Source organism: Protomyctophum parallelum (assembly GCF_964188405.1).
Source record: "Protomyctophum parallelum genome assembly, chromosome: 5".
Classification (NCBI taxonomy): Eukaryota; Metazoa; Chordata; class Actinopteri; order Myctophiformes; family Myctophidae; genus Protomyctophum; species Protomyctophum parallelum.
In genome coordinates this window covers 7,244,023-7,270,557 of record NC_139702.1, presented here as the reverse complement: position 1 = coordinate 7,270,557, position 26,535 = coordinate 7,244,023, and the positions used below count along the sequence as shown (strand labels likewise).

At 43.0% G+C, this 26,535-nt stretch overlaps 1 protein-coding gene across 7 annotated transcripts in view; it reads left to right on the top strand.

Moving 5' to 3' along the window:
• add3a (adducin 3 (gamma) a) overlaps nucleotides 1-26,535 on the top strand; it is a 145,057-nt gene that overhangs the window by 85,422 nt on the left and 33,100 nt on the right. For 6 of the 7 annotated variants that reach the window (XM_083765103.1, XM_083765100.1, XM_083765106.1 and 3 more), the window contains exons 2-5: nucleotides 554-801; nucleotides 16,092-16,230; nucleotides 18,517-18,668; nucleotides 19,406-19,486. In XM_083765103.1, coding sequence (XP_083621229.1) covers nucleotides 604-801; nucleotides 16,092-16,230; nucleotides 18,517-18,668; nucleotides 19,406-19,486 — 570 coding nt within the window. In that variant the 5' untranslated portion in view covers nucleotides 554-603. The remainder of the gene's footprint in view (nucleotides 1-553; nucleotides 802-16,091; nucleotides 16,231-18,516; nucleotides 18,669-19,405; nucleotides 19,487-26,535) is intronic. The other variant, XM_083765101.1, reaches the window with a different exon arrangement.

Genomic DNA, 26,535 nt, shown 5'->3' with positions numbered 1-26,535 from the left:
AGACACTAGGGGGTGCTAGAGCACCCCCTGCCCTTTTGACAATGTGCTCTTAAAAAAAAACGTTTTTTCTTAATTTGTAGTGGTGTGGACCATGCGGTGACATTGATCAAATCTTGATAAAAAAACGCTTCTACTATATTATTTAGGCCCCCACAATCTAAAGCTATGTTTCTATGTCAGTGGTTCTTCGATTAAAAAGAAAATAGCAGACCTACAAGCTCGTAGCGCGCCACTCGGTGGCGCGCTATGAGCTTGTAGATCTGCTATTTTTCCAATAGCTAAAGCACCAAAATGGGTTCCCGCCCCAAAATGCGCTGCCCCTTTTTTTCTCCCTTTGAGCACCTGCCCCTCTAAATGTCTGTGCACGCCACTGCCCATTCTGAACGCCCACGCCTCAAACGGGGCCATAGGTTGTCAAAAGTTATTGAAATAAGTGCTCAATTTAGTTTTATGCCCAATCATAAAAGGAACACTGTCTTCCCCCCTGTCTGTCTTCAGGGGAAAGCGATATAACCTGTCCTAAACCTTTCCCTGTTCCTCCTTCCTGCTCCAGGTGAGAAGAGGAGCGCCAGCGAGGAGGAAGCACAGCGCGGCAGAGCCAGCATGAGTGTGGACGGCAGTCAGGAGGTGGTGACCACCCCTCCCCCGCCCAGCGGAGGCACCACCAAGGAGCGCTACTTTGACCGCGTGGACGTCAACGACCCGGAGTACATCAGGTCCCGGAACATGTCGCCCGACCTCCGGCAGGACTTCAACGTCCTGGAGCAGAAGAAACGCGTCACGCAGATCCTACAGAGCCCTGTAAGTAAATAAACCGATGGCCGTGATCATGTTATGTCTACTACTGTGTCTATATATATTATATTGGAGCCCGAAGCCGAACAATGACGGATTTGCTTTTTTTTTTCAATTTACTTTTTATTGAATTTTAATCAAACAATTGACAATACAGACAATACAAAACAAGACAAGACAATATACATACAATACACACAAGGGGGAAAAAACTGCCTCTCTTCTCTATTGATGATCAGAATACCTCAAACAGGTGTATCTGCTTCTACAGGTTAAACAAATGAGTTTAATCAAAATCAGGTCTCATTGTCGATATGAGCAATCCATCTAAACCAGTTATCTGTGAAGACTTCAACCTGGCCTCTAAAGCTGAATGTAATTCTTTCCATAATAAATATACCATAGATTAAATCAATCCATTCATTTATAGTTGGTATAACATTTGTAAGGCTTTTTTGGATGCCTTTTTTGGATGCCCAATGACGGATTTTCATTGCCAATCCCGATTTGGGAGAATCCTAGACCACCAATTACTGATGTTTTTTTGGACAGATTTTGTCAAGAAGTGCAAAAAGTTCTGATCAATTTGAAGCATTTGTATTGATTTGACTTAAAACATGTTTTTTCTAAATACAATTGAACACACAGTGTGACATAACATTCATAAGCTCGTTGCGAAGCGTTATTTAGACTCTAAAACAACGCTTCGCAACGAGCTACACGCTCTCAACGTGTAGATTTAACATTTTAAAAAAAAAAGAGAAAAATAGGTCTGGCTCATAGACTGTAAAAGATATGGACAAAGCGTTCCCCGGGTCTAACATGGACGTAAAATGAAGCCTGTTATTCCTGCACTGTAAGTCGCCATCTTTCTAGATCCGTTTGGGCCCAGCTGGCCATTGGCTGGCTCCATTTGGGCCCAGCTGGCCATTGGCTGCCCAGACAACGAGGCGGGACTTCCCCCCTTCTTCTCCGTTGGTTTTTATTTTGACTTGAGTGGGAGGGGAATCCCGATCATAGACTGTAACGGTAGCCACGCCCCTCAGAACATACGCGACTTTATGGTCATTTATTTTATAAATGGGACCATAATTTTCCCAAAAGAATATTATGACATTAGAAATGAGACTTTAAACTAGTGCCTGGAAGCAGAAAGTATTCATGACCATGTTTATTAAGGTAATACAGTCTAGGTGAAGTTGGGCCCAAATACATGGACTTCTATGGGGCTATGGGTTTTTTTTTTGGGTCCAGTGACAGCACCACAACAGGCCATTATATGAACTTTCAGGAGTTTCAGGCTTCACAAAATATCTGTCTGACTCCCCCCCCCCCCCTGGTCTGGCTCTAACAAATTTGCGTGCATGTGGGTCTGCAGAGAATGTTTGCAGAGGCATGGCTGGCTGTCAGCGGTCTGCTAGAAGAGAGCCCTAATATAACCGCAGCGTACCTACCACACCCTGGGTCAGATTGGGTGTCCTCTGCTCTGCTGAAGCAAATAGCTCAATGGGCTCAAAACAGGAGATATTTTCTTGGTAATAGAAATAAGTTCCTTTCGTTGAGCCCAGATTGTGTTTCTTATGTCGTTGCTGTCGGGCAGAAACCCATCTCCGTAAACCTTTTGTGTGTTTCCGTGAATTTAACCCATTTTTGGCGGGAACCCCTTTTGGTGTTAGCATTATGTTATGCTTTAGCTATTGAAAAATAGCAGATCTACAAGCTCATAGCGCGCCACCGAGTGGCGCGCTACGAGCTTGTAGGTCTGCTATTTTTTTTAATAATTGAAGAACGACTGACATATAGAAACATGGCTTTTTCAGAAAACTGTCAGGATGTAGAAGACATTTTTAGAATCTGATCTCAGGTCAGAATCAATTAACCCATTCTGAACGGGGACCCATTTTGGTATTAGCACTATGTTGTGCTTTAGCTATTTAAAAATAGCAGATCTACAAGCTCATAGCGCGCCACCGAGTGGCGCGCTAAGAGCTTGTATGTCTGCTATTTTTGAAAAATCGAAGAACGACGGACATAGAAACATAGCTTTTTCAGAAAACTGTCATTTTCAAACATACATTTTTAGAATCTGATCTCAGGTCAGAATGGGTTAACGACCTACTTGATCATACTACAGCCGAGTGCCACGCAAAAAAAAATCAAAGTAGCACATCTGCAAGTTGATCCGGCGAAGCTTTTGCTACTTTAGAATTTGAATCCTGAAAAGTAACAATTTGAGACACGTTTCCACCCGACGACAGAGACGGTTATGTTTGAAATGTAACTGTTATTTGGTCTCAGTTCATGTTGATCAAAGGCAACCGATCGTATGACGTCTATTTTACCAATAGCTTTAGTGTTACAGTGAACAGGCTGTTTTTAATGCGGTGATGATGGTCTGTTCCTCCATGTCTTTGAAATGCAATTCTCAACCCGCAGAGTTTTACAGTAGATTTGTCTGTCCCATATTAGTGTCTTACTGTCTTACATACAGTATACTGTTCGATTGAATTATCGATTGATGATTGATGGGACTTAACTCTTAACCATGACAGAATTAAATCCATGCTCTGTGGATGTTTGCGTTGGACTGTGTGTGTGCAAGTGTGCAATATTGCTGAAACTATAAGCTCTCTGGCAGATGTTTTGTTCTGTTTGAAAATCTTACAATTGCCAGAAGTGAAAAGTTAATGTTAGGCTATAAACAAACTGCACCACGGTCACGACTTCAGCGTCACTGTGTGTGTGATGACGTGTGATGTCCCCAACAACCTCTGAAGTCTCATTTAGACACTTATAAGCAAGCTTTTTTAAGAGATGTAAAGCTTCAAACTTCTGCATTCACTCATTTCACTTTCACACACATTACAGGTATGTAATGTGTATATAGAACAAAGCATGAAACTCTCTTGTGTTATAACCACAGGCCTTTATTATTATTTGTCATTTTAACCAACCAAAAAAAACAAAAAAAACAGCATTCAATTGAGATGAGAGTTCCGGAAAATATGCACAAATGCATATTTGCTAAGTAACTTGATATTGATTTTAGGACTCTCCCCCCCCCCCCCCTTTTTTTAAGATTTATTTAATGATAATGCAAACATCATTCATCATTCAAAACATAAAATTACAGAATTATGATTTTAATTTTTCTTTTTTTAAACTCAGAGTTCTAATGCATTATAGATAACTCTGGCTATGTTAGTGCCCTGATGCTTCATCAGTCCATCTGTACAGTCAGTGGCGTGCACAGACATTTAGAGGGGCAGGTGCTCAAGTGAAAAAAAAAGGGCACCTTGTGCAGCGCATTTTGGGGCGCCGGGAACCCATTTTGGTGCTTTAGCTATTGAAAAATAGCAGATCTACAAGCTCATAGCGCGCCACCGAGTGGCGCGCTACGAGCTTGTAGGTCTGCTATTTTTCTTTAATCGAAGAACCACTGACATAGAAACATATCTTTAGATTGTGGTGGGGGCCTAAATAATATAGTAGAAGCGTTTTTTTTTAATCAAGATTAAAAAAGAAAATAATAATAATAATAATATTTTTTTTAACAGCAAAATTGCCAAAAGGGCAGGGGGTTTCTCTAGCACCCCCTAGTGTCTATCTGTGCACGCCACTAGTGTGTACAGTGATGTCCCCCGGACCGCTGGCAATGTAGCCTGACAGTGCGTCGCAGGTTCGAGTCCCAGTCCTGACAGCCTTCGCTGCGGTGTGTCATTCCCTGCATCTCTCTCTCCCCCATTTCCTGTCCTCACTCCAACTCACTCCACTTTAATAAATATAGGCATAATAAAAAAAGAGATGTACAGTTACAGTGATGTCAGGGCAAATCTGAAGCCAGTAGCTCTTATACTATGCTGCCCCTTTGGACTGTTACATCACCTTTCTGTCTCTGATTTATGCCTATACCAACCCCTTAAACTCCTTTATGTGCTATCAGAAGTATTTGCTCAGCGGTATATTGACTCAAGGTGGGTCTGTGTAGCTGAAGTGCACATTAACAGAATTTAAAAGGTGGGTCTGTGTAGCTGAAGTGCACATTAACAGAATTTAAAAGGTGGGTCTGTGTAGCTGAAGTGCACATTAACAGAATTTACCACGACGGGACCTCAAGTTTGAAAATGTGCACATCACTTTGCTCCTCTTTTGTACGTTTGAAGATTGGACAGTACGGACAGTACGGACAGTACGGACAGTACGGACAGTACGAGCTCCGATTGAAAAGGGGGTTATTGTAACGTAACGTTGGAGGTTCGGTTTTTCAGCATCATAATTGGGCTAAAGGTGAAGGTTATAGGCCTGTGTTATTGAGGAGAAAGGCTTTTAGAGAATGGATGTAGTTGATTATCCTTCCCAAAGTACAGTAATACAGGATGCATGTGTACATGATTGATATGGCATGGACGTGGTGGTTTGGCTTGTTCTTTTTAAAGCCCTAAATACGATCCACATTCTACACATGCCCACTGTGGTCTGTGCTCGGCGGGCTTTTCTTTTCTTTGCCAGCTGTCTGGAGAGGCAAGAGGCTGGCGTGCGTGTGTGTGTGTGTGTGCGTGTGCGTGTGCGTGTGTGTGTGTGTGTGTGTGTGTGTGTGTGTGTGTGTGTGTGTGTGTGTGTGTGTGTGTGTGTGTGTGTGTGTGTGTGTGTGTGTGTGTGCGCACTGTGTGTGTGTGCGTGCGCACTGTGTAATATGTGTGTCTTAAAGGTATTGATCATGACCAATTAGAGATTGTGACATTGTGTGTGTGTGACTGTGAGTACATGTGGTTGTTGTGTAACGCGATCTCTTCCTTGGTTGGTTGATGTGGTTTTGAGTGTGAGCCAGGCGGCCAGCCCTGGTTCAGATGCCCTGAACCAAAGCAGTAACAGGTGCCCCCCCCCCCCCTCCCCAGACCCTCCCACAAGGACAGGCCTGTGCCCTCTCATATGGAACCACAACAACAACAACAATGAAACAAATGATGTGTCATCACTGGGATGTGCACACACGTCGTGCACTCTTCTCTCTTCTTCCAGCCACTCCTCTTTAACCTGTTCACGCTTCGTCGCACATCGGACATATAGCCGATATACAAGCTCACAAGTCGACGCGGAGGCGAGACACGTTTGTGAGCTTGAAGATTGGCTATTTTCGTCCATGACACTCTTCTTGCGTGACGGAGAAGAAGAGACTACAAAGGATCTCTCTGTCTCTCTCTCCTCCTGTCTTTGGTTTGTTTTGTATCCAGTGTTCTATGGGGCTATAGCAGAAGCAGCAGCAGTCCCAGATTACAGGTTTCTAAGCCTATATTTAAAGACTGGAATAGAATATAGTGTAGACGGGGCAGGTCTGGACCAACAACACACGTGATTCATGTGTTGTGGCCCTGCTGCGTCCGTCACTATGGCAGACGGACTGTTTTTAACTTGTGCTTTCCTTTGGAAAGGTGACAATGCAGAAAGAAGGAGAAATCCACCATTAAGGCGATAGATAACCTGCTTTTATGAAATGATTGGTGGCAATTAAGTTACAATTGCTGTGGAATCATGATTGAAGTCAATGTTGCTTATAGTTGATGGCTGATCTGTCGAGAACAGATTCCGAGCTACGCCACTGAATCTGTCGGCAGGGGGCATTCAGAACATACATACATTGAATCTGTCGGCAGGGGCATTCAGAACATACATACATTGAATCTGTCGGCAGGGGCATTCAGAACATACATACATTGAATCTGTCGGCAGGGGCATTCAGAACATACATACATTGTTGTTAGTGGGGATGGAAACATAGGCGCCCCGCCGGAAGAGGAGAGGGCCTGAGGCGGAGCAAACGGCCAACATCCTGCTGTCCACATTCTGTTGGGCGCCGCCCTCCGAGGGGCAATTCAAAGGAAAGTCATGATACAGTTAATTACAATTTATTGGAGAATTGGAGATTTGTTGTGGCTTTTCATTGCATTTCAATGTTCGATTGTCTTTTGCTTTTTAAGGAGAGTTATTACTGCCTGCAAATTCAAACCTCTCTAGAACATTATAATCTAGGCTTCCTCTCATGGCCCTTGGGACTATTCGTGACCTCTCTGTCTCAATCATTCACATTATTGCATTTTAGAAACATGACATTTAAATCAGATGGAATTTGACTTGTAGTTCCACATGCCGATTCTATTCTAAGACTTCTATTCTAAGACTTCTATTCTAAGACTCTAAGAGCTTTTGTTGATTTAACCCATTCTGCCCGGGCACCCCTTTTGGTGTTGGCATCATGTTGTGCTTTAGCTATTGAAAAATAGCAGATCTACAAGCTCATAGCGCGCCACCGAGTGGCGCGCTACGAGCTTGTAGGTCTGCTATTTTTGAAAAATCGAAGAACGACTGACATTTTTTAGAATCTGATCTCAGGTCAGAATGGGTCAATCAGACCAGTGTGTGTCCAGTGGAAACCTCGTATGAATCTGATCTCAGGTCAGAATAGGTTAACCACATGAACCCCTAATGTCCCTATTCTGGGCACAACATGAAAATCATCAGCTGTTTCTGGCGAAGAGATTTGGTGTACAGTGATTTATATAGGGTTTGAGTGGTTAAAGGGGAAAACCACTCATTTTCAACTATGTCATTAATATACCTTAGAGTTGTTCTGTAGAAGTAATATAAAAAAGTCCCTGCCTTCTGTTTAGCCTAGAACTGGAGGACTAGAACTTGGTGATGTCATGTGATCAGTGACATTCTGTTAATTAAGCCTAGAGAACTGGACTTGGGGACATGTGATCAGTGACATCACAAAGATGTACTCTGCAAGCCAAAACGTACATCTTTGTGATGTCACTGATCACATGTCCCCAAGTCCAGTCCAGTTCTAGGCTTAACAGAAGTCTAAGGTATATTATTAATGACATATTTCAATGTTAAAAATGAGTGGTTTACCCCTTTAAGCTGGGAGTAATTGTAGTGATATTACCAAGTGGTAAATTGACACGCCACACCTTTTGGATTCCTGAAGGGTGATTTATTTTAGGTTTTTTATTTTATTTTTCCTCAAGTCTAGTTATACCCTTTGAGCCCATCGGGGTGATTTATGACACCGCGGTGGGTGTTTGCTGAGAACCCCCCCCCCCCCCCCCCCCCTCGCGCGAGTCAAATGTCACGGCTTGCACTGTTATGCTTTCTTCCACCTTTTTTTCCCCCTCTCTCTCGGGTCCCGGAAGGTCTCATTCTGTAGAACATTAGCGGTTGAGCATCCTCAAGGGACCAGGCTTTAAAACCCTGACATCTTTCATGTCAGCGCCGTGACTTGGCGGGTCTCTCTATGTTTTGGTTTGGCATTTTACTACATCTCCTCCTGGGCACGGAGCGAGCACACAGCAGAGCCTCCCCGAGCAGCGGAGAGCTGCAGCACTTTCAGGATTACTGGGATATTATTGTCTCTGTCGGGGTGGGAACCGTGTATGTCCCAAAATGAAAACGTTACTTTGCAGGATTCAAATTCAATAGTAGCAGATCGACAAGTTCAAAACATGTCGGGTCTCTTTTGGTGTTGGCATCATGTTATGCTTTAGCTATTGAAAAATAGCAGATCTACAAGCTCGTATCGCGCCACCGAGTGGCGCGATACGAGCTTGTAGGTCTGCTATTTTTGAAAAATCGAAGAACGACTGACATAGAAACTATAGCTTTTTAGAAAACTGTCAGGATGTAGAAGACGTTTATAGAATCTGATCTCAGGTCAGAATGGAAAACTGTCAGGATGTAGAAGACGTTTATAGAATCTGATCTCAGGTCAGAATGAAAAACTGTCAGGATTACTGGGATATTATTGTCTCTGTCGGGGTGGGAACCGTGTATGTCCAAAATGAAAACGTTACTTTGCAGGATTCAAATTCAATAGTAGCAGATCGACAAGTTCAAAACATGTCGGGTCTCTTTTGGTGTTGGCATCATGTTATGCTTTAGCTATTGAAAAATAGCAGATCTACAAGCTCATATCGCGCCACCGAGTGGCGCGATACGAGCTTGTAGGTCTGCTATTTTTGAAAAATCAAAGAACGACTGACATAGAAACTATAGCTTTTTCAGAAAACTGTCAGGATGTAGAAGACGTTTATAGAATCTGATCTCAGGTCAGAATGAAAAACTGTCAGGATTACTGGGATATTGCCTCTGTCGGGGTGGGAACCGTGTATGTCCCAAAATGAAAAACGTTACTTTGCAGGATTCAAATTCAATAGTAGCAGATCGACAAGTTCAAAACATGTCGCTTCACGACGCCTTTCAAGCGTGTTATTTTTTAATACTTTTGTGTGACGCTGTCGTATGATCAAGTAGGGGGCGTTCATTTACGATAAAAACACAAAGTTACCCATTCTGAACGGGCACCCATTTTGGTGTCAGCATCATGTTATACTTTAGCTATTTAAAAATAGCAGATCTACAAGCTCATATCGCGCCACCGAGTGGCGCGATACGAGCTTGTAGGTCTGCCATTTTTGAAAAATCGAAGAACGACTGACATTTTTAGAAATCTGATCTCAGGTCAGAATGGGTTAATCAGACCAGTGTGTGTCCAGTGGAAACCTCGTATGAATCTGATCTCAGGTCAGAATGGGTTAAGGATATGGAGATAAGAGTTTTCTGCCGTGACAACGGTAATATGATGTATGATGTAAGTTAGTGGCCTGTAGCCAAACCCAGAGGAATACATAATACACCTCATGTGAAGATTTGTGTCTACTCTGCCTGTGGCTGTCACCATGGCATTTCTGTTGAGGATTAATTGTCACAGAAATTGTGATTAATGATCTAATTGTGTTTTTGGCATTTTAACATCGGAACATAAATAAAAATTACGTCTGTTAGAATTGATGGATGATTTCATTGTTTTTGGCATCGAACATAGGAACAAAAAATTGCACAGGGCAGATATATATCAAGATATTACTGACAATGACTGGTGCTAATAATCAAAATAAATAATTCACTATGTTTCAAAAGATTTATGGACATTACAAATATCTTTCAAAAAAATTTGGACAAATGCCCAAAATAGGAAATGCCAGGTTGAAAGTTGGTTAAAAGATTGTGGACATATACCCTGCAGAACAGAAGCCATATTTAAAAGCATAATGAATGATTAATGTATATACAAGACAATGCTTTTCTGTTGATGATGTGAATGTAAGCGCTGAGCAGGCTTAAAGTAAAATAGTTAGAGTTTATTCAAGTTACGAGGATGTCACAGGAGCTGGAGTTGGGGACCAGTTTGACTCGTGCGTACAAGTGGTGACTTGTCAAATCGACCTTATGTTCCAATGAAGTCATGATACGCCAAGCCGGCTTTTCCGTTCCCACGCTTGACTGTGCACTACAGTGGTGTCGTCTGTCTCACCAACAATAGCACACAGCAAACAGGAAAGAGAGCTGTCGGGTTGTAGTGTGATGTTCATTTATTATACAGTATATTAATTGGGATAATGTACTGTATTTCTGGAGCTTACCCTTCTGACCAATACTAACGCACCTAATGATGAAAATCTTGTGATGAAATTAAAACCCATTTTGACCTGAGATCAGATTCTAAAAAATGTCTTCTACATCCTGACAGTTTTCTGAAGAAGCTTATGTTTCCATGTCAGTCATTCTTCGATTTTTCAAAAAATAGCAGACCTACAAGCTCGTAGCGCGCCACTCGGTGGCGCGCTACGAGCTTGTAGATCTGCTATTTTTCAATAGCTAAAGCATAACATGATGCTATAACACCAAAAGGGGTTCCCGCCCCAAAATGGGTTTTAATTAACAGGTGATGTTGGGATCAGGACTGTATATACAGAGAATGAAATGGAATGATTACGGCATACCGTTTTTTAACCCCATTCCTGTCTCCATATTACTGACACTATCTGAAGATGCAAATGGACACCCTAATTATAGTGGGTGTTGCTGCTGGCTCCGTCACAATCATCTATAGTTCACCTCTTTTGTTCCATGTCAGAATGACCTGGCCCTTTTTTTCCTGTAAATACACCGGGTTAATAAAAACTGATATCTTCTCCTGTTTCAATCGTTTTACGAGAAATGGTTCTGGTTGGGTTTTCCCCCTCAAACTTAAAGGTTTTATGACATTCATTTTCATTTATTTTTCTTTTTTCTTTTAGGTTTTATGACCTCAATTACACCAAAAAAAACCCTGAACTTTGAACATTCAGTGGATTTTCTGTGGTCTGAAGTTTTCTTTGGGGTTTTTTGGGGGCCTTTTGAGCTACAATGAAAACAGTGAAAACAGTGACATCTGCTGGCAAATCCCATTGACATAATATATGGGATTTGCAGTAAGTGATGTCACTTACTGCCGGCAAATCAGAGCACCTGTTTGAGCCAGAAAACCCCAGGTCACAGAAAATCTACTGAATGTTAAAAGTTAATGTTTTTCTTTTGGGTGCAATTGAGATTAGAAAACCTAAAAAAAACAAGAACAATTCCAAAACCTCTTTTTTTAATGTCACAATCCCTTTAAATCTTTGACTTCTGATGTCACATTGTGTGTCATTTCAAAGAAGCCATGAAAACCGTTTCCTTATCTCCTTATCTAAGTGGATTGTGGTTTCCCGCCACAGGAGACTAGATCTGTTTAATCTTTTGGAAATGGGGAATTATCTGGTAGGCAATTTGCTAGACAGCCTATTTGTGTCAGATTTAGTAGGAGAGGGGGATGTAATGCAATTTGAACGGCCTTTGAGGTTGTGAGGTTAGGTGTGAGCTTTGTTCTCCTGGTTAGACGGGGGAAATGGGCATACCGCCATGGTTTAAAAATGAATGAATGAAAAGGTGTGATATGTTGTAAATGTTTCACTGGAATATTAACCATCAGATCAGTTAATGAGCTAGGATTAACCTTTTTTTTTTTTTCTTTTTTTTTCTTTTTTCATAGAAGCATTATTGAAATACTGAGTTTGAAAAATAATAATTAACATTAACAGCTTCTCTTAAATAAACCCCACAAGTATGACATAAAAGAGTAAACACATTGAATTTTCACCCCAAAGAAAAAGGACAACAGAAAACAAGACAAACAAACCTTAAATACAGGATCAGTAAAAGTTGAAAAATAAAAGGCAGACAAAAACAGACAAAACAACAACAGTACACAACATCCTATATAAAAACAAACATATGTACATGATACATCCATAATCCAATACAATCCAAACAATCACAGTATAAGCTACTTTTAAAACAAAAGCCCAGCAGACCTCACTCATCCCCAAGCAGAGACAGATTCAAATTCTGAATGAATTGAAAGAATGGTGGACCCCATAATATCCTCCCAAACCTATCGGAAGAACCATTCAAGGAGTAGGATTAACCTTTTTAGATGGGATTGAAATCTGCACACACACAGTCACACACACACACACACACACACACACACACACACACACACACACACACACACACACACACACACACACTTACACACTTACACACTTCTAATATAATTGCCTGCTGCAGTATGTACTGTACATGGTTAACCCATTCTGACCTGAGATCAGATTCATACGAGGTTTCCACTGGACACACACTGGTCTGATTAAGCGTACAGCTGTCCACACGTGCCTGCCTTTTTCCAGCATCTCTGACATTCAGAGCATTGGTGTGTATGTGGAGAGTGTCCTCAAACAGACACAAAGACATTTCTAGTCAAGTCAGATACACAGGATCTCGGACGGCATAGGTCCGGTGAATAAACTGCAGGCAGCGTTGTGTTGTGTGCAATCCAGTGAACGCCGCTTCTGCACTGCGGCCGTGGCTGTGGCAACCAGACAACGGTCTGACTCCCATGCAGAAACGACCGGAATGAAAAAAATAAAGTAAATTTGACAAAGCCAAAAACCTGTCAAACATCCACTCTGCACCACTGCAGAGCCCAGCAGGGGCCGTCCGGGACGACGGGGCCGCTCTCTACGGCAACCTCTCCGTTGTTAGCGACAGAGGAATGTTTGGCTCGGGTTCAGAACCCGCAGCGCTCTGCTGGGACTGTATGTGTTCTGACATGAGGAAGAGGGGGGGGGGGGGGGCTCCCAGTTTTTTTTTTTACAAAAAAAGCATACAATCAGTGTCCTAGCATAACCACACTAATGGACTGTTCCAGGGGGGGGGGGGGGGTGCAATCAGATGAAACGCCGGGACAACGCTCCACACGTCCCAAACTCTTCTCCCTTCTGGCTCCAAAACTGTGGAATGCACTTCCCATTGCAGTCAGAACTGCAGCATCACTCCCAATCTTCCGCCGTAGTCTGAAAACCCACCTTTTCAGACTCCATCATGGCCCATAGCACTTACCCTATACCCCCTTAGATAGCATTTCTGTAGACTTAGATAGCATCTGATACAGACTTATAGCATGTTATGTAGACGGCACTATAATTGCATTGTATATAGTCATAGCACGCCATAGTACATATGTATAGCATAGTAGTAAATATGTATAGTTTATATGTATAGTGTATGTATAGTTTCATTATATAGATATTCCACTGTTACTTTCTTAGCTTACGCATGTTTTATAATAAATGCTTTTTTGTGATGTATTCCCATGCTTTTGTTCTTGCTTAATGTAAGTCGCTCTGGATTAAGAGCGTCTGCTAAATGCCTAAATTGTAAATTGTAGTTATTTTATGCACAGTGAGACCACTCCATCAGCAGTGCATGAAGAGTCGAGGTAATGGCTAATTTAGCGGCCATGGCTGAGTGGTTTAGAGAGGCCGTCTGGGATTCAGATGGTTGGCGGTTCGACCCTTGGCTCGCCAGGTCGAAGTGTCCCCCCGAACAAGAAGACCCTTGACCCCTAACCGCTCCCCTGTTGCTTTTAAAAATAGTCGACCCCCTGCTCTTAATTGCTATGATTGGTACTAAATCATCAGAGATTTAAAAAAAAATGCAAACTGAAAAACCTAAAGTGACGCAATGTATTGCATTTCAGGAAGAATAAATTAGGTTTACGACTTAAGTCCCACAGATGAATCAAACGGAGGAATATTGGATGTGCTTCTTTCGGAAAGTGATATTCGAGAAAATGCTGCCAAGTCCTATTTTCACTCCACTCGCCACTGGAGTTTCCATCTCAGCGTCTTATCATCACCGTGTTATTTTATGGACCCCAAATCACTTGTAAACTGAAGTTGGTGGTGGCTGCGCTGCAGCTGAGTGGTTACAGATGCCATCTGGAAATGGGAAGGTTTGCCGGTTCGATCCTCACTTTCGCCCCCGGTCTAAAATGTGTCAAATTGTGCCTTGGAGTCTAGGACAGTATAGTTCTCAAACCTTTTCATGTCAATGATGTGTATTTGGCCACAGACCCTCATCTCCAAAAAACTCTGTGCATGCCAGGGACCTCCTGAAGCAATGATTTGAGTTAAAATTTTATATATTCAAATATTTGGACAATTGTCTATAGATCTACAAGCTACACGGAGTGACACGAAGTGGACCCCCCCCCCATACCCACTTCGAGAACCACTGCCTTAGGAAGACACTTAACCCCTAAACAGCTCCACACTCATCTGAGCCATCTGAGCAGCCATCTGCTGACTGAGTCGATGCAGAAAAGTAATTTCCCCTCCCCCCCCCCCTTGCGACCAGGTTAAAACAAACTCCAATTTGACAAATCCGTTAAAATAATTTCCGTCTAGTAATCAGTGACGGTTGGGGAATAACAGAACCCAGACAGTTCACACAGGGTTCTGGGCCTGTCTGAATTAACCTGGCTTGCTCATTCCTGACTCAGAAACTGCTATCCATTATTCTTTTCATCTGGGAAACAAAAGTAGCTTTAAACGGCTTTAGTTTCATTCTGAATCGCACACTGTTCTCTCCATCCACATGAGCTCTTCTGCTATAAAGTCTACTTCTGAATCCATTATTGGCCCATCTCCAAGTTTACATTGGCATTAAATCACTGCAGTTAATTTGTGAAATGACCCCATGGTACAGTATACGATATGATGGTGCATGATTACAGTTCATCTCTCTCCAATAGCAATTTGTTTCATGGTATCATGTGTTCCCCCATAAGTCATGTGACGGTAATGGTTCTGTTAGATAACCACATCACATTGTGAGCCCAGTGGCTTATTATTAAACTGTGTGTGTGTGTGTGTGTGTGTGTGTGTGTGTGTGTGTGTGTGTGTGTGTGTGTGTGTGTGTGTGTGTGTGTGTGTGTGTGTGTGTGTGTGTGTGTGTGTGTGTGTGTGTGTGCGCGTGTGTTCAGTCAGTTCAGTAGTTCAACGTTATGATGTATCGGGAATAATGTATCGGGTGCAGCACGGTTCAGGTAGAGACAGTCAGTTCCTCACTTCCTGAGCGTAAATCCCGGTTTGCTGCTGGGGGAAACCTAAATAAACAATAATTAATTATATTGGTTACAAAGTGAGTGCTGGTTTGGTTGCTGGTATTCCTTTCCATGGATGGACTGTGTGTGTGTACGTGCATGTGTGGATCATCCTCTGAACCTGTTGTTGTCAGTCATAGCAGGTAGACAAAGGTTACGAGAGAATGTCTGAAAGGTTTTATTGTGTTATTGTGATTATATTAGCAGGTAAACATGTTTCTAAGTCCCCAAGGGGCATGCTATCGTGTGAACATTGTGAAGAGCACTGTGTGTGCCTCCCTTGGTTTCTGTCTGTCTTTGCGTGAGAGACAGATATGCCATAGTATGTCTGCATGTGCTCCGTTGTTGTGGCGACCACTGTCGTTAGAGAGGGGACTTTAGGACACAAGGATTATAAGCCAAGAACTCTAGTTGGCCAATCCTGACCCAACCTGTTAAGACACCCAGCCAATCCTGAGCCAGCTCGTCAGGGTGCTGTCAGGCAACACCCTTCTAATCTCTGATTAGCACGTCTGTCTGTCTGTGTGTCTGTCTGTCTGTCTGTCTGTCTGTCTGTCTGTGTGTCTCTTCTCTCTCTCCCTCCATGGAGTCCAAAGAGACTATGGACCTAATTAAAATGATAAGTTGTAGAGTTATTAGTCGTTATAACAGGTTATACATACAGTCAATACAGTGCAGTACAGTAGTTCTTAGCTGCTTTTGTTTGGAAATTGTATGAATGTACTTATTATTTCATCTACTTCTCTGTATGTCTCTGTGCCACAAACCGCCCCACCCCCACAACACAGGGCACTCAGATTATTTTTTGTGTTTTTTTCTTTTGACAGATATGTTCGTCTATATAATATGCATTTCTGTCAGTAAATCAATCTCTCTCTCTCTCTCTCTCTCTCTCTCTCTCTCTCTCTCTCTCTCGTCTTTCTTGCAGGCCTTTAAAGATGAGTTGGAGGGGCTGATCCAGGAGCAGATGAATAAGGGGAACAACCCCACTGGCCTCCTGGCTCTCAGACAGATCGCAGACTTCTTCATGGCCAGTTCAGTGGCTGGCTTCAGCACCGCCCCCCTCAGTGAGTAGTCCATAGTGGTACGCCCCATGGCCCCCCTCAGTGAGTAGTCCATAGTGTTACGCCCCATGGCCCAGGCCACAGGAACCCTACCCTCTGGTACCTGGGGCCGGGGGCGGTGGTGGCTCAGGGGTAGAGTGCCTGGATGGTAACCGTAAGGTTGCCAGTTCAAACCCGGGCTCCCCCAGAGTTACTGTCGAAGTGTCCTTGAGGAAGACACTGAACCCCTAATTGCTCCCGATGTGCTAGTTGGTGCCTTGCATGGTTTCTGCTGCCATCGGTGTATGAATGTGTGTGTGAATGTGTGAATGTAATGCACAATCTCTGTAAAGCGCCTTGGATAAAGGCGCTATATAAATGCACCATTTACCATTTTTATAAATGCACCATTAAAATGCACCATTTCATAATATGTTGTTCTAGGGACCCTCATAGGGGGGGAAACAAAATCACATTAAAAAATAAATAAATAAAAACATAGCATATGTACATGAGCTTGTATATTTTTTAAATATCCAACGCATAACATATAATAAAGTGCTTATAAGTATTGTGATGCTATACTAACACATTTAGCTGGGGATCCCACCCCCCCCCCCCCCCGAAGAGTTTGAGTTTGAGAACCATCAATTTAGCCCACAGGTTCACGTGAGCTGCGTGCACATGAATATACAACTAGGCTTACACAATGCACACACACACACACGCACGCGAGCACGCACGCACACACACAGACAGACCCCTACACACCCACACACAGACACCTACACACCCACACACACACACACACACACACAGACACCTACACACCACACAGATGTCCCAGCACACAGACTCCGGAAGAGTCATGCATATTTCCTAGGTTTTTGATCCTCGGGTCCAGTCCAGGTTTCCACATGTGAAGTCTGCTTCCAATCTGGGCCTCGGAATGCGGCACTAATATTGAATTTCCACGTTGAGAGCTATATGACCATTTAATTTAGATCCTCTGCAATATGTTCAATGAAGAGCCACTCTCTCCTTTCTAATGAACATGTCAGGACAGCATTTTATAAAAGTAACGTATTACAGTATCATGGGATGTTTATTTGATTATTGAATTTAGGAACGTTTATTGTGAAGGAGGGCCTGATGATATCTGAGCAGCATTGAGTAGCATGAGAGTCATGTGTAAATTGCATTAGGTAGCATAGGATAGAATGTAATGCCATTTTGACAGTCAAAGGCACCGGCTAGTACCGTATGTGATTGGATAAAAATGTAATTTACCGGTAATGTTATCTCAATGGTCCTGGTTATCTCGTGTCTAGAATGCCATTTGCTACACTCATGGATAATATATGAAAGGGCAAAATGTAATTAGAATGCTATTAGCTCAGCTGCTTTACTAATTTACTGCAGTTGTTTATGATGAAAAATAAGTCATTCGTGCAGGTATAGCTTTGGGAGGAAAAAGCTTGGCGATACATCCCTGTCCAGTGTGGTTTAAATGACCAGGATGATAAAACTAAACAAATATGATTGTGTACCGTGTAGTATTTCGAGGGTAACAGTGGATGGTAAAAATATGGGCTTATTATTGAAAAGCCCCTTTCATACTCTGTTACATGACTGTCGCGTGCTTAAAATAGCAGATCGTCAAAGCTCACGAAGTGTCATGGATGCGACATATAGTGAGCATGTAGGTGGGGTACTATTTGGGGTTGGGGTTAGTTAGTGCAACGCCATATAAATGAGAAAGATTGTCACTGGTTGGAGTCATGAGGCAAGTAAGGGGGAAACACTTAGCGACACCAGCTAACTGCAATTTATTAACCCATTTTGACCTGAGATCAGATTTAAAAAATGTCTTCTACATCCTGACAGTTTTTCAAAAATAGCAGACCTACAAACTCAGTGGCGCGCTATGAGCTTGTAGATCTGCTATTTTTCAATAGCTAAAGCATAACATAATGCTAACACCAAAAGGGGTTCCCGCCCCAAAATGGGTTAAAGCTGCAATCCTGGGGGGGTCGGTACCGCTGTCGCCTCACAGCTAGAAGATCTCGTGCAGAGCGAGAGTAGCGCCCAGGATTACATTACATTGGCACCGGGTGAAAAATGGGTTACAAAATGTGTGTGAAAAAAAAGAAAGAAGATACAATCCATAAGCGTTTAATAAATAGTTGAGCATGTTAGTACGATATAACTAACACTAAGTGCACTATGACTGAGACATAACCGTCCGCACTACATTAAGACATACATTTTGTGTTGATCCAAGTTTCATTCCCTCTCTCCCCCCTTCAGGTCTGGGAAGCGTCACTCCCATCAATGACATGTACGGGGTGGAATCCACCGCCATGGTGAAGGGGGAGAAGCAGACCCGCTGTAAACTGGCCAGCCTCTACAGACTGGTGGACCTGTTCAGCTGGGCCCATTTTGCCAACTCCTACATCACAGTAAGGCCCCACTTACTACCACTCCATTGGGAGAAATGTACTTTTGTTGTTTTTATTAGATGCATTGTTTTACAGATGTTTATCTGTTCATATTCTAAATGATCAAATTTGTTCTCATTAACCCATTTTAGACCTGAGTTAAAAACATTCACTTTGAAAGAATATATATTCAAAGATTTTGCGCCACATTTTTACGATTTTTCAAAAATAGCAGACCTACAAGCTCGTAGCGCGCCACTCGGTGGCGCGCTATGAGCTTGTAGGTCTGCTATTTTTCAATAGCTAAATTGTAACATAATTATAACAAAAGGGGTTCCCGCCCAAAATGGATAATAATTATAATAATATCTGGGACTTATATATAGCGCTTTTCTTAATACCCAAAGACGCTTTACATGTGTGGGGGCCGGGAGGGAACATAAGAAAATGACAACTTTATTAGAAAAAAACGAGTAAAATAAGAATAAAACCAATAAAAACAGGTGAAGGGCATTGGTTCCAGTATTGGCCCAGAATATCCATCTACTACTGATGCATCTGTAATCTGACTTTATGCGACAGAATTGGCCACAACGTAATGAGAGAGTGGTCATTTTTCTTCTCTATTCTTTCCTAACGTTCATTCCAGATGTATTGGCACTAGTGACGATATTCTGATGGGGCTTATTTTTCCAAGTTAAAGCATCTGTTTAGAATCGTCGAGGATTATTTTTGCTAATTTTTTCGCTTTCTTCCAGGGTCGTGTCAGTAAAGAGCAGGACCACATTCTCATCCTCCCCAGAGGACTGTCATTCGCAGAGGCATCTGCAGCAAATCTGGTAAGAACCAAGCGGAGCGAGCAGGCTGGAACAGTCTCTTAATTGTTTCAGATTAATAAGTGGTTTGGACACGGAGCGCTGTGTTCACAACCCGAGTTTCAAAGGAGTCGTCGTCACATGCTTTCTTCATGAACATTTTTCACACAATCACTCAAACGGGCAACGGAGCTACAAGCGGTGTCGCCAAAAGGACTACTATGGAAAAAAGATATTACTCAGTATGACTTTAATTATATTTACGTCATTAGCAGCTTATTTTAAAACAACATCAAAACACCTCTTAACCCATTCTGACCTGAGATCAGATTCATACGAGGTTTCCACTGGACACACACTGGTCTGTTTAACCCATTCTGACCTGAGATCAGATTCTAAAAATGTCAGTCGTTCTTGTCGATTTAAAAAAAATAGCAGACCTACAAGCTCGTATCGCGCCACTCGGTGGCGCGATATGAGCTTGTAGATCTGCTATTTTTAAATAGCTAAAGCACGACATGATGCTGACACCAAAATGGGTTCCCGTTCAGAATGGGTCAATATGGACATTTCTGTTATATCCATGTAGCCAAATAACAGAAACTCAATTTGATATGTAATAAAGCCTGCCCTTTTTACTCTATTTCAACAAAGAGAAATATTATGCAATTTCCTTTCAACCACCAGTGCTGTTGTCTTGTGTAATCCCTTGCTTAATATCAGACAGAGCATGCTCAGGGTGTGTTTGCCAACATTTCACCACAGTATTAAAGAAGCTGTGGCCATAGCTGAGAAAACTGGTCAGAACTGTGTGGTTCGTTCCCCTCTGCTCAATCAGATATTTGCTAGTTCCTCCTGTTAATATTGATATGTTTGTATAACCACATTTCAGTGGTTTGGCGCATAACCTCATATGTTACGCTGGCACAACTGTGTGCACATGCGTGCGTGCGTGTTTTTGTTCATGTGCGTTTATGACATTAGTTTGTCTACAAATTCATTCCGTCTGTGTGTGTGTGTGTGTGTGTGTGTGTGTGTGTGTGTGTGTGTGTGTGTGTGTGTGTGTGTGTGTGTGTGTGTGTGTGCTTGAGCTTGAGAACATGTGGCTAAAGTAAGATTGTCCTCCACATGGACTCCAAACCAAGATGATTGTAGATGATAAAAGGTTATTATACTCTCTGCTTGCCAGTCTATCTCAGGATGATGATGATATCTTCAAGGCCAGGATCAGCTGGCATACGATACAATGAGCTGAGTGTATTTGCGAGAAAGAACGTGTCTAAACACATGAAGTAATGTCGAAAATGAGCTCATAATGCATGAGTGGGAATTCTAGTGCCTTAGGTTGTTGTGAGTCGGGATGCACCTTCCCATCAGCGTGCGTGTGTCAGTGGCCAACGGTCCTTGTTTATCAAAGACTTGCCTAGCGTGTTATTATCTCCTGTACTCGACTTGACAGAGCGCTTGCTACACCTCTGTCTGTCTCTGCCTCTCCGTCTCCTCTTAAATGCCAAAAAAGCAAATATTTATATTTCATTTCAGGCTGTTTTGTCTCAGTCTAGTTTCAGAGCAGAGGGATGCTCCTATAGCTCCTATTGGCATGCCAAGACAGTAGTTGTGTGAGTGAATGAAGAAAAGTGACTCAGAGTCTCAGTCTTGTTCGTAACGTGTTGTTACTGCTTTCTTCCTCTGCTCCTTCGTTGTGTTTTATCTTTACCCTGCATGTAAAACACTCCCATAACATAGCAGTGTCATTGGTCCATTTTTAAACCCTAAAGAATTAAATGAACACATAACATAGCAACATCATTTTGAGGTTAGATCCACCTAATTATTTATATTCATCAAATTGGTTGGAATGATCAGTAGGCTGCCTCCAAAGAGATGATCAAATATTAGGTAGAAAAGGTCAAGATCACTAGCAACAAAAAATGTTTTGCACACTTTTCAACCTGGCGCTATTTGCTATTTTTTACTATTTGTCGCTCAACAAAGTATGAGGTTCACTAGTCAAAACTCTGGACCAGAACCACATGGAACAGCCACATGGAACAACAGATGTTGGTGCGGTCCGGAGAGGTTTGGTATGTCCAAGTCATTCTCTCTGGCCCAATCTCAAATGATACTTACACACTCGCAGATGGTAGTGAGTGTTCCGATTAAGTCCGCAAGAGGGGTACCCACCCGTCAATGGATATTGGGTATGGTTATTGCATAACCAGGTGGGGAATGCTTTCCCAATTTGCACGTTCGCCACTTACATGGTCCCAGAGTAGGCCTAGTATAAATAACTAAACAAAACATGGGAGGACCTGGCACATTACCATGTAATGACAACGACAGTTGTCTTGGGAATGTGGCAGTTCCTCATTTATCACATTTGGAGCTCCTCTTGCAGGCGCACATTTTCGCTGCACACACAGGTGATGTTAATTAAAGTGTGTGACGGTTCAGTGCTCAGGCCATAGCGTGGACATTGGCATTGGTCCCATGATCTGTCTATCTTCATCATGCTGTCCTTCCTCTGCTTTGGGGTATAGCTCTCTTCTGCTCTTATCTGAAACACCTGTGGAAACACACTCTCTCTCTCTCTCTCTCTCTCATACTCTGTCTCTCTCTATCTGGAAACACACACATAGTCATACACACGCACACACTCCCTCACACACATTTTTCTTTGTGGAAACACCCTCTTTCACGCATGCATGCACGCACACACACACACACACACTCTCTCTCTCTCTCTGCTCGCTATGTCTGTCACACACCTGTTGAATGTAATCGCAGTCTGTGTTCAGGTGTCAAACAGTATGAGTTAGTGACACCTGGATGGACGAGCTGTAACATTGACTGGCGTCCTTCCTTCCTTCCTTGACTGTTTGACCTGTTAGGCCTGTCAGCAGCAATGAACTAGGCTGAAGTTCACACACAGCTGACATGTTGTTCCTGTGTCTTTAGTTATGACTGAACAGAGGGGGAAATTAACCTTGGAAGGAAGTCGCTATCAATGTTTGTCTCCTCAAAGCTATTTCATCCACTTAAACCCTATGTATACTTAGTTGACCGGAGTCACCCAGAGCTCTATAATTGTACTATACGCCGTCCTCTTTTCAGTGTGCACTAAATATCTTGGGGTAGAGTGACCGGACCACTTCTAACCCGGGCTCCCACTGAGTTGGAGTCGAAGTGTCCTTGAGCAAGGACTCTGAACCCAGCTAATTGCTCCCGATGTGCAGGTCGATGCCTTGCATGGTTTCCTCAGGCTCCAGTGTGTCTGGGTAAAAGCGCCTTGAATAAAAGCACTATATATGCACCATTTATCTTTGCTGAAAATAGCAGATGTATATATACATGCTCACAGCGCACGCATCGCATTGGGAGCTCGTAGATCTGCTATTTGCTGAATGGTCTCCAGTGTACGAATGCTGGGGTTGAAATGATTATTGTCGAACTGTATTGTCATTCTGAAATGACATACAGTAGGTACAGTATAGGAACCATTAATGTCATATAATTATATTTTTGAGTGTCGCTAGCCCCTCCTATGCCCAGCATTGTCTGTTTGTGTGTAACCCATAGCCATGATGTGATTGGCTGAGCAAAGTACGTATTGAGGATAAATGAGATGATGTAATGACGATAAGAGCGTCCCTCACTTGACAGTTGACACGGGTGTGATTTTTACTTAACTTATTCCTGAGGGAAATTCTTTATTAGTATTTAATTGTCTTTTTTTTTTCTAAATTTTTATCCCACGATTTTGTAACCCAGTTTTTCTTTTTCACCCAGTGCCAATTATCTAATGTAATCCTGGGCGCTACACTTCCTCTGCCAACCTGGGGGGGCAGCGGACTGAACTCATGCCTCCTTCTATGCATGAGGAGTCCAAGCTGCTTCTTTTCACCTGACAGAGGGGAATTTCCCCGGCCGGACGTAGCGCGTGGAAGGGACACGTTATTCCGACCAGTTCCTTTCCCCTCCATCAGGCGCCCCGGCTGGCCAGGGGGAGGTAGTTTTAGAGACCAGGATTACGGCATGTTTTTGTGAGGGTATCTACCCTAGGGGACACGGGGAGAACATGCAAACTCCACACAGAAAGGCCCTTTCGCCAACCCCCGCCTCGGGTATGGGCACTGATGACGCTGAGGAGGGAACACGCCGCCAGCACCCACAGCGTCCCCAGGACCTTCGAACCCAGGACCTTCTAGCTGTGAGGCGACAGCACTACCAACTGTGCCACCGTGCCCCTTATTTAATTGTCTTTTAAGCAATTTGTAACTGCTTTGAAAGTTTCAGTACAAAATAATAATTATTATTATTATAATTATAATTTCCCCCAGTTTTCACGTAATGTCAAACAGCGAGAAACAGCGGAGACGTACAGTAGGCTGGCCCAGGGAAATATAAGGTCACATGATCAACTAGATTAGAATATTTTTAGTTTGTGTGTCTGGGACAGATCCAAGCAGGGTCTTTACTGTGGTTGGTGTGGTGAGCAGGGAAAGTTCTGTCTGTGGTACTTTATAGTTATAAGACCACGACGTTGCAGCTGTTGAAGGACAGAGCGGTGTGTTTCGCTTTCTCTTTGACTGCCTTGCCCAGCTCGGTCTTTAGCCACGCCACCTTATTACACCGCCTGTTTGTTCAATGTAGGAACCTTTCACGGCTAATATGCCCCGCTGGTCTGTATTAAAGGTGCGAGCCTGGAATTGGCGTGCGTTGTTGTGCTACTGTGGAGCCAGCAGCGTCAGCGGCCGGGCAGTCACACAGAGCCAAATCTGTGTCTGTTTGAGTGGGACCGTGTGTGATGTTTAAGGTCCATGAACTTTCTGCCTCAAACTGCTTCCTTCTCTTCCATTTCTCCTCTTTGTGAATGTACAAAACATCCGCACTGTGTGCGTGCGTGCGTGCGTGCGTGCGTGCGTGTTCGGACCAATGAGAGAAAACAACGAAAAGTGAAAGTACGTTAAGAAGTGAGATTTGTAACTTCAGAATAATCTTTATAAAGTGATTGTTAACATGCACTACTTATTTGGAAAAACTCCCTTCATGTCGCTTGGTGAAGACAAATACTTCAGTAGACTATAACTATAATACCAGAAGGTCTTATGACTCTGGTCTGGCGTGCGTCGGCCCATCTGTTTCTCTCTCTGTCTTTATCAGTCTCCATATTGCTCTCCTGTTTTCCATGCCTCTGTTATCTGTTTTCTGTTTTTCTCTTGGCTTTAATCTCATTCTTTTTTTTTTTTTCATTTTGTCTGCTCTTCATCGCCGTTTATCATGATTATATGAGTCTGAACTCACAGAGGGAGCATTCAGGGAGGTGCACACAGTTCATTTAAAGCTCCAGAGAGAGAGAGAATTAGGAAACGGTCGTCTGGCCTGTAGTGGAGTGTGTGTGTGTGTGTGAGAGGTTGTGTCACAGGGTCAGGGAGAGGACGCTATGGTGACTGAGGAAGGCCTGGCTGTCTTAAACCCATTCTGACCTGAGATCAGATTAAAAAAATGTCTATTACATCCTGACCAGTTTCATTATTAACCCATTCTGAGTCTCTGACCTGAGATCAGATTAAAAAAATGTCAGTCGTTCTTCGATTTTTCAAAAATAGCAGACCTACAAGCTACAACCATATCTCTGTATGCTGTAGTCCTGGTACAATTTGAAGCCATTGAATTAGATGTCAAGGACATACTGTACATTCAAGGGTATACATTCACCAGGTGCCCTAAATGAAATTAGACCCAGTGAGTCTTAATTAAGTGAATGTAATTAATTGGTTTGCTGGCAGAACTGCATTCTGCTTACGGTGGAGTCCAGCTCAACCCATGAGCTGAACAGGCATGTGTATGCAGGTCGTTTGAGACGCAGACGCATAAATGTTTATGGAACCATAAGGTCGTCAAACCTCGGAAAGAGGGAGATTCTACCACGAGAGGAGAGGGGTATCTATTCTCTTTCCCTCCCAGTAGAGGAGGGGGAGTATGGGCAACGAAGTTTCATTGAAATGAGATAGTATACTACTGTATATTATCTATGGCAGTTTGCCCTTGTGTCAGATGGTGAAATTTGAGTGCATTTGGCGCTGATCCTAGATCAAAGCCTAAAGGCAACTTCTGCCATCTTGTCACTACAGTGATCAACTTTGCATCGGGTCCCACACAGTCAAAGCCAAGCTGTCGTATTTGTTCAACTATAGGAGGGTGCTGCTCACAGAGGAATTCCGGGGATATCGTATTCCGTGTTTTCCAACAGCTCAACGAGTCCTCCTTAGTCTATCTTAGGGCCTCATTGAGTCCTCCTTAGTCTATCTTAGGGCCTCATTGCACTCCGATATCAGCTGCACCCCATGTTATCGCATGTTTAACCCATTCTGAACAGGCACCCATTTTGGTGTCGGCATCATGTTATGCTTTAGCTATTGAAAAATAGCAGATCTACAAGCTCATATCGCGCCACCGATTGGCGCGATACGAGCTTGTAGGTCTGCTATTTTTTGAAAAATCGAAGAACGACTGACATTTTTTAAATCTGATCTCAGGTCAGAATGGGTTCGTCAGACCAGCGTGTGTCCAGTGGAAACCTCGTATGAATCTGATCTCAGGTCAGAATGGTTTAACCGTCCGCTCGCATCACATGTCCAACTCTCCTCCACAACACTTCTTATGAATTATTTTATATTTAGTGTTTGTGTGTGCAGTTAGGAAAGACGTCTCTGACGTCTGGAACGATCAATTGGTTAGCCAATGCAGGCCTGCAATTTTTAAACACGTTGTAAGGTGATGTCCCATACCAAAAATAATCAATCTACAAAGTTCAAAGTTGTGTCGCATCGTGGCGTCTTGTGAGCTTGTTGTAGGCCTGTTATTTTCGGCGTAGCATACCATCGTACGATGGTGTACTGTATATACCAGGCATACTGTACGGTGGAGTGGTACAGTAACCAATGTAATGCAACCAAGGCAATGTTGAACCATCTGACAGCTGTGTGTGTGTATGTGTGTTTGTGAGCGCACGCATGTGTGTGTGTATGTGTTTGTGAGCGCATGCATGTGTGTGTGACTGACTGTACAGC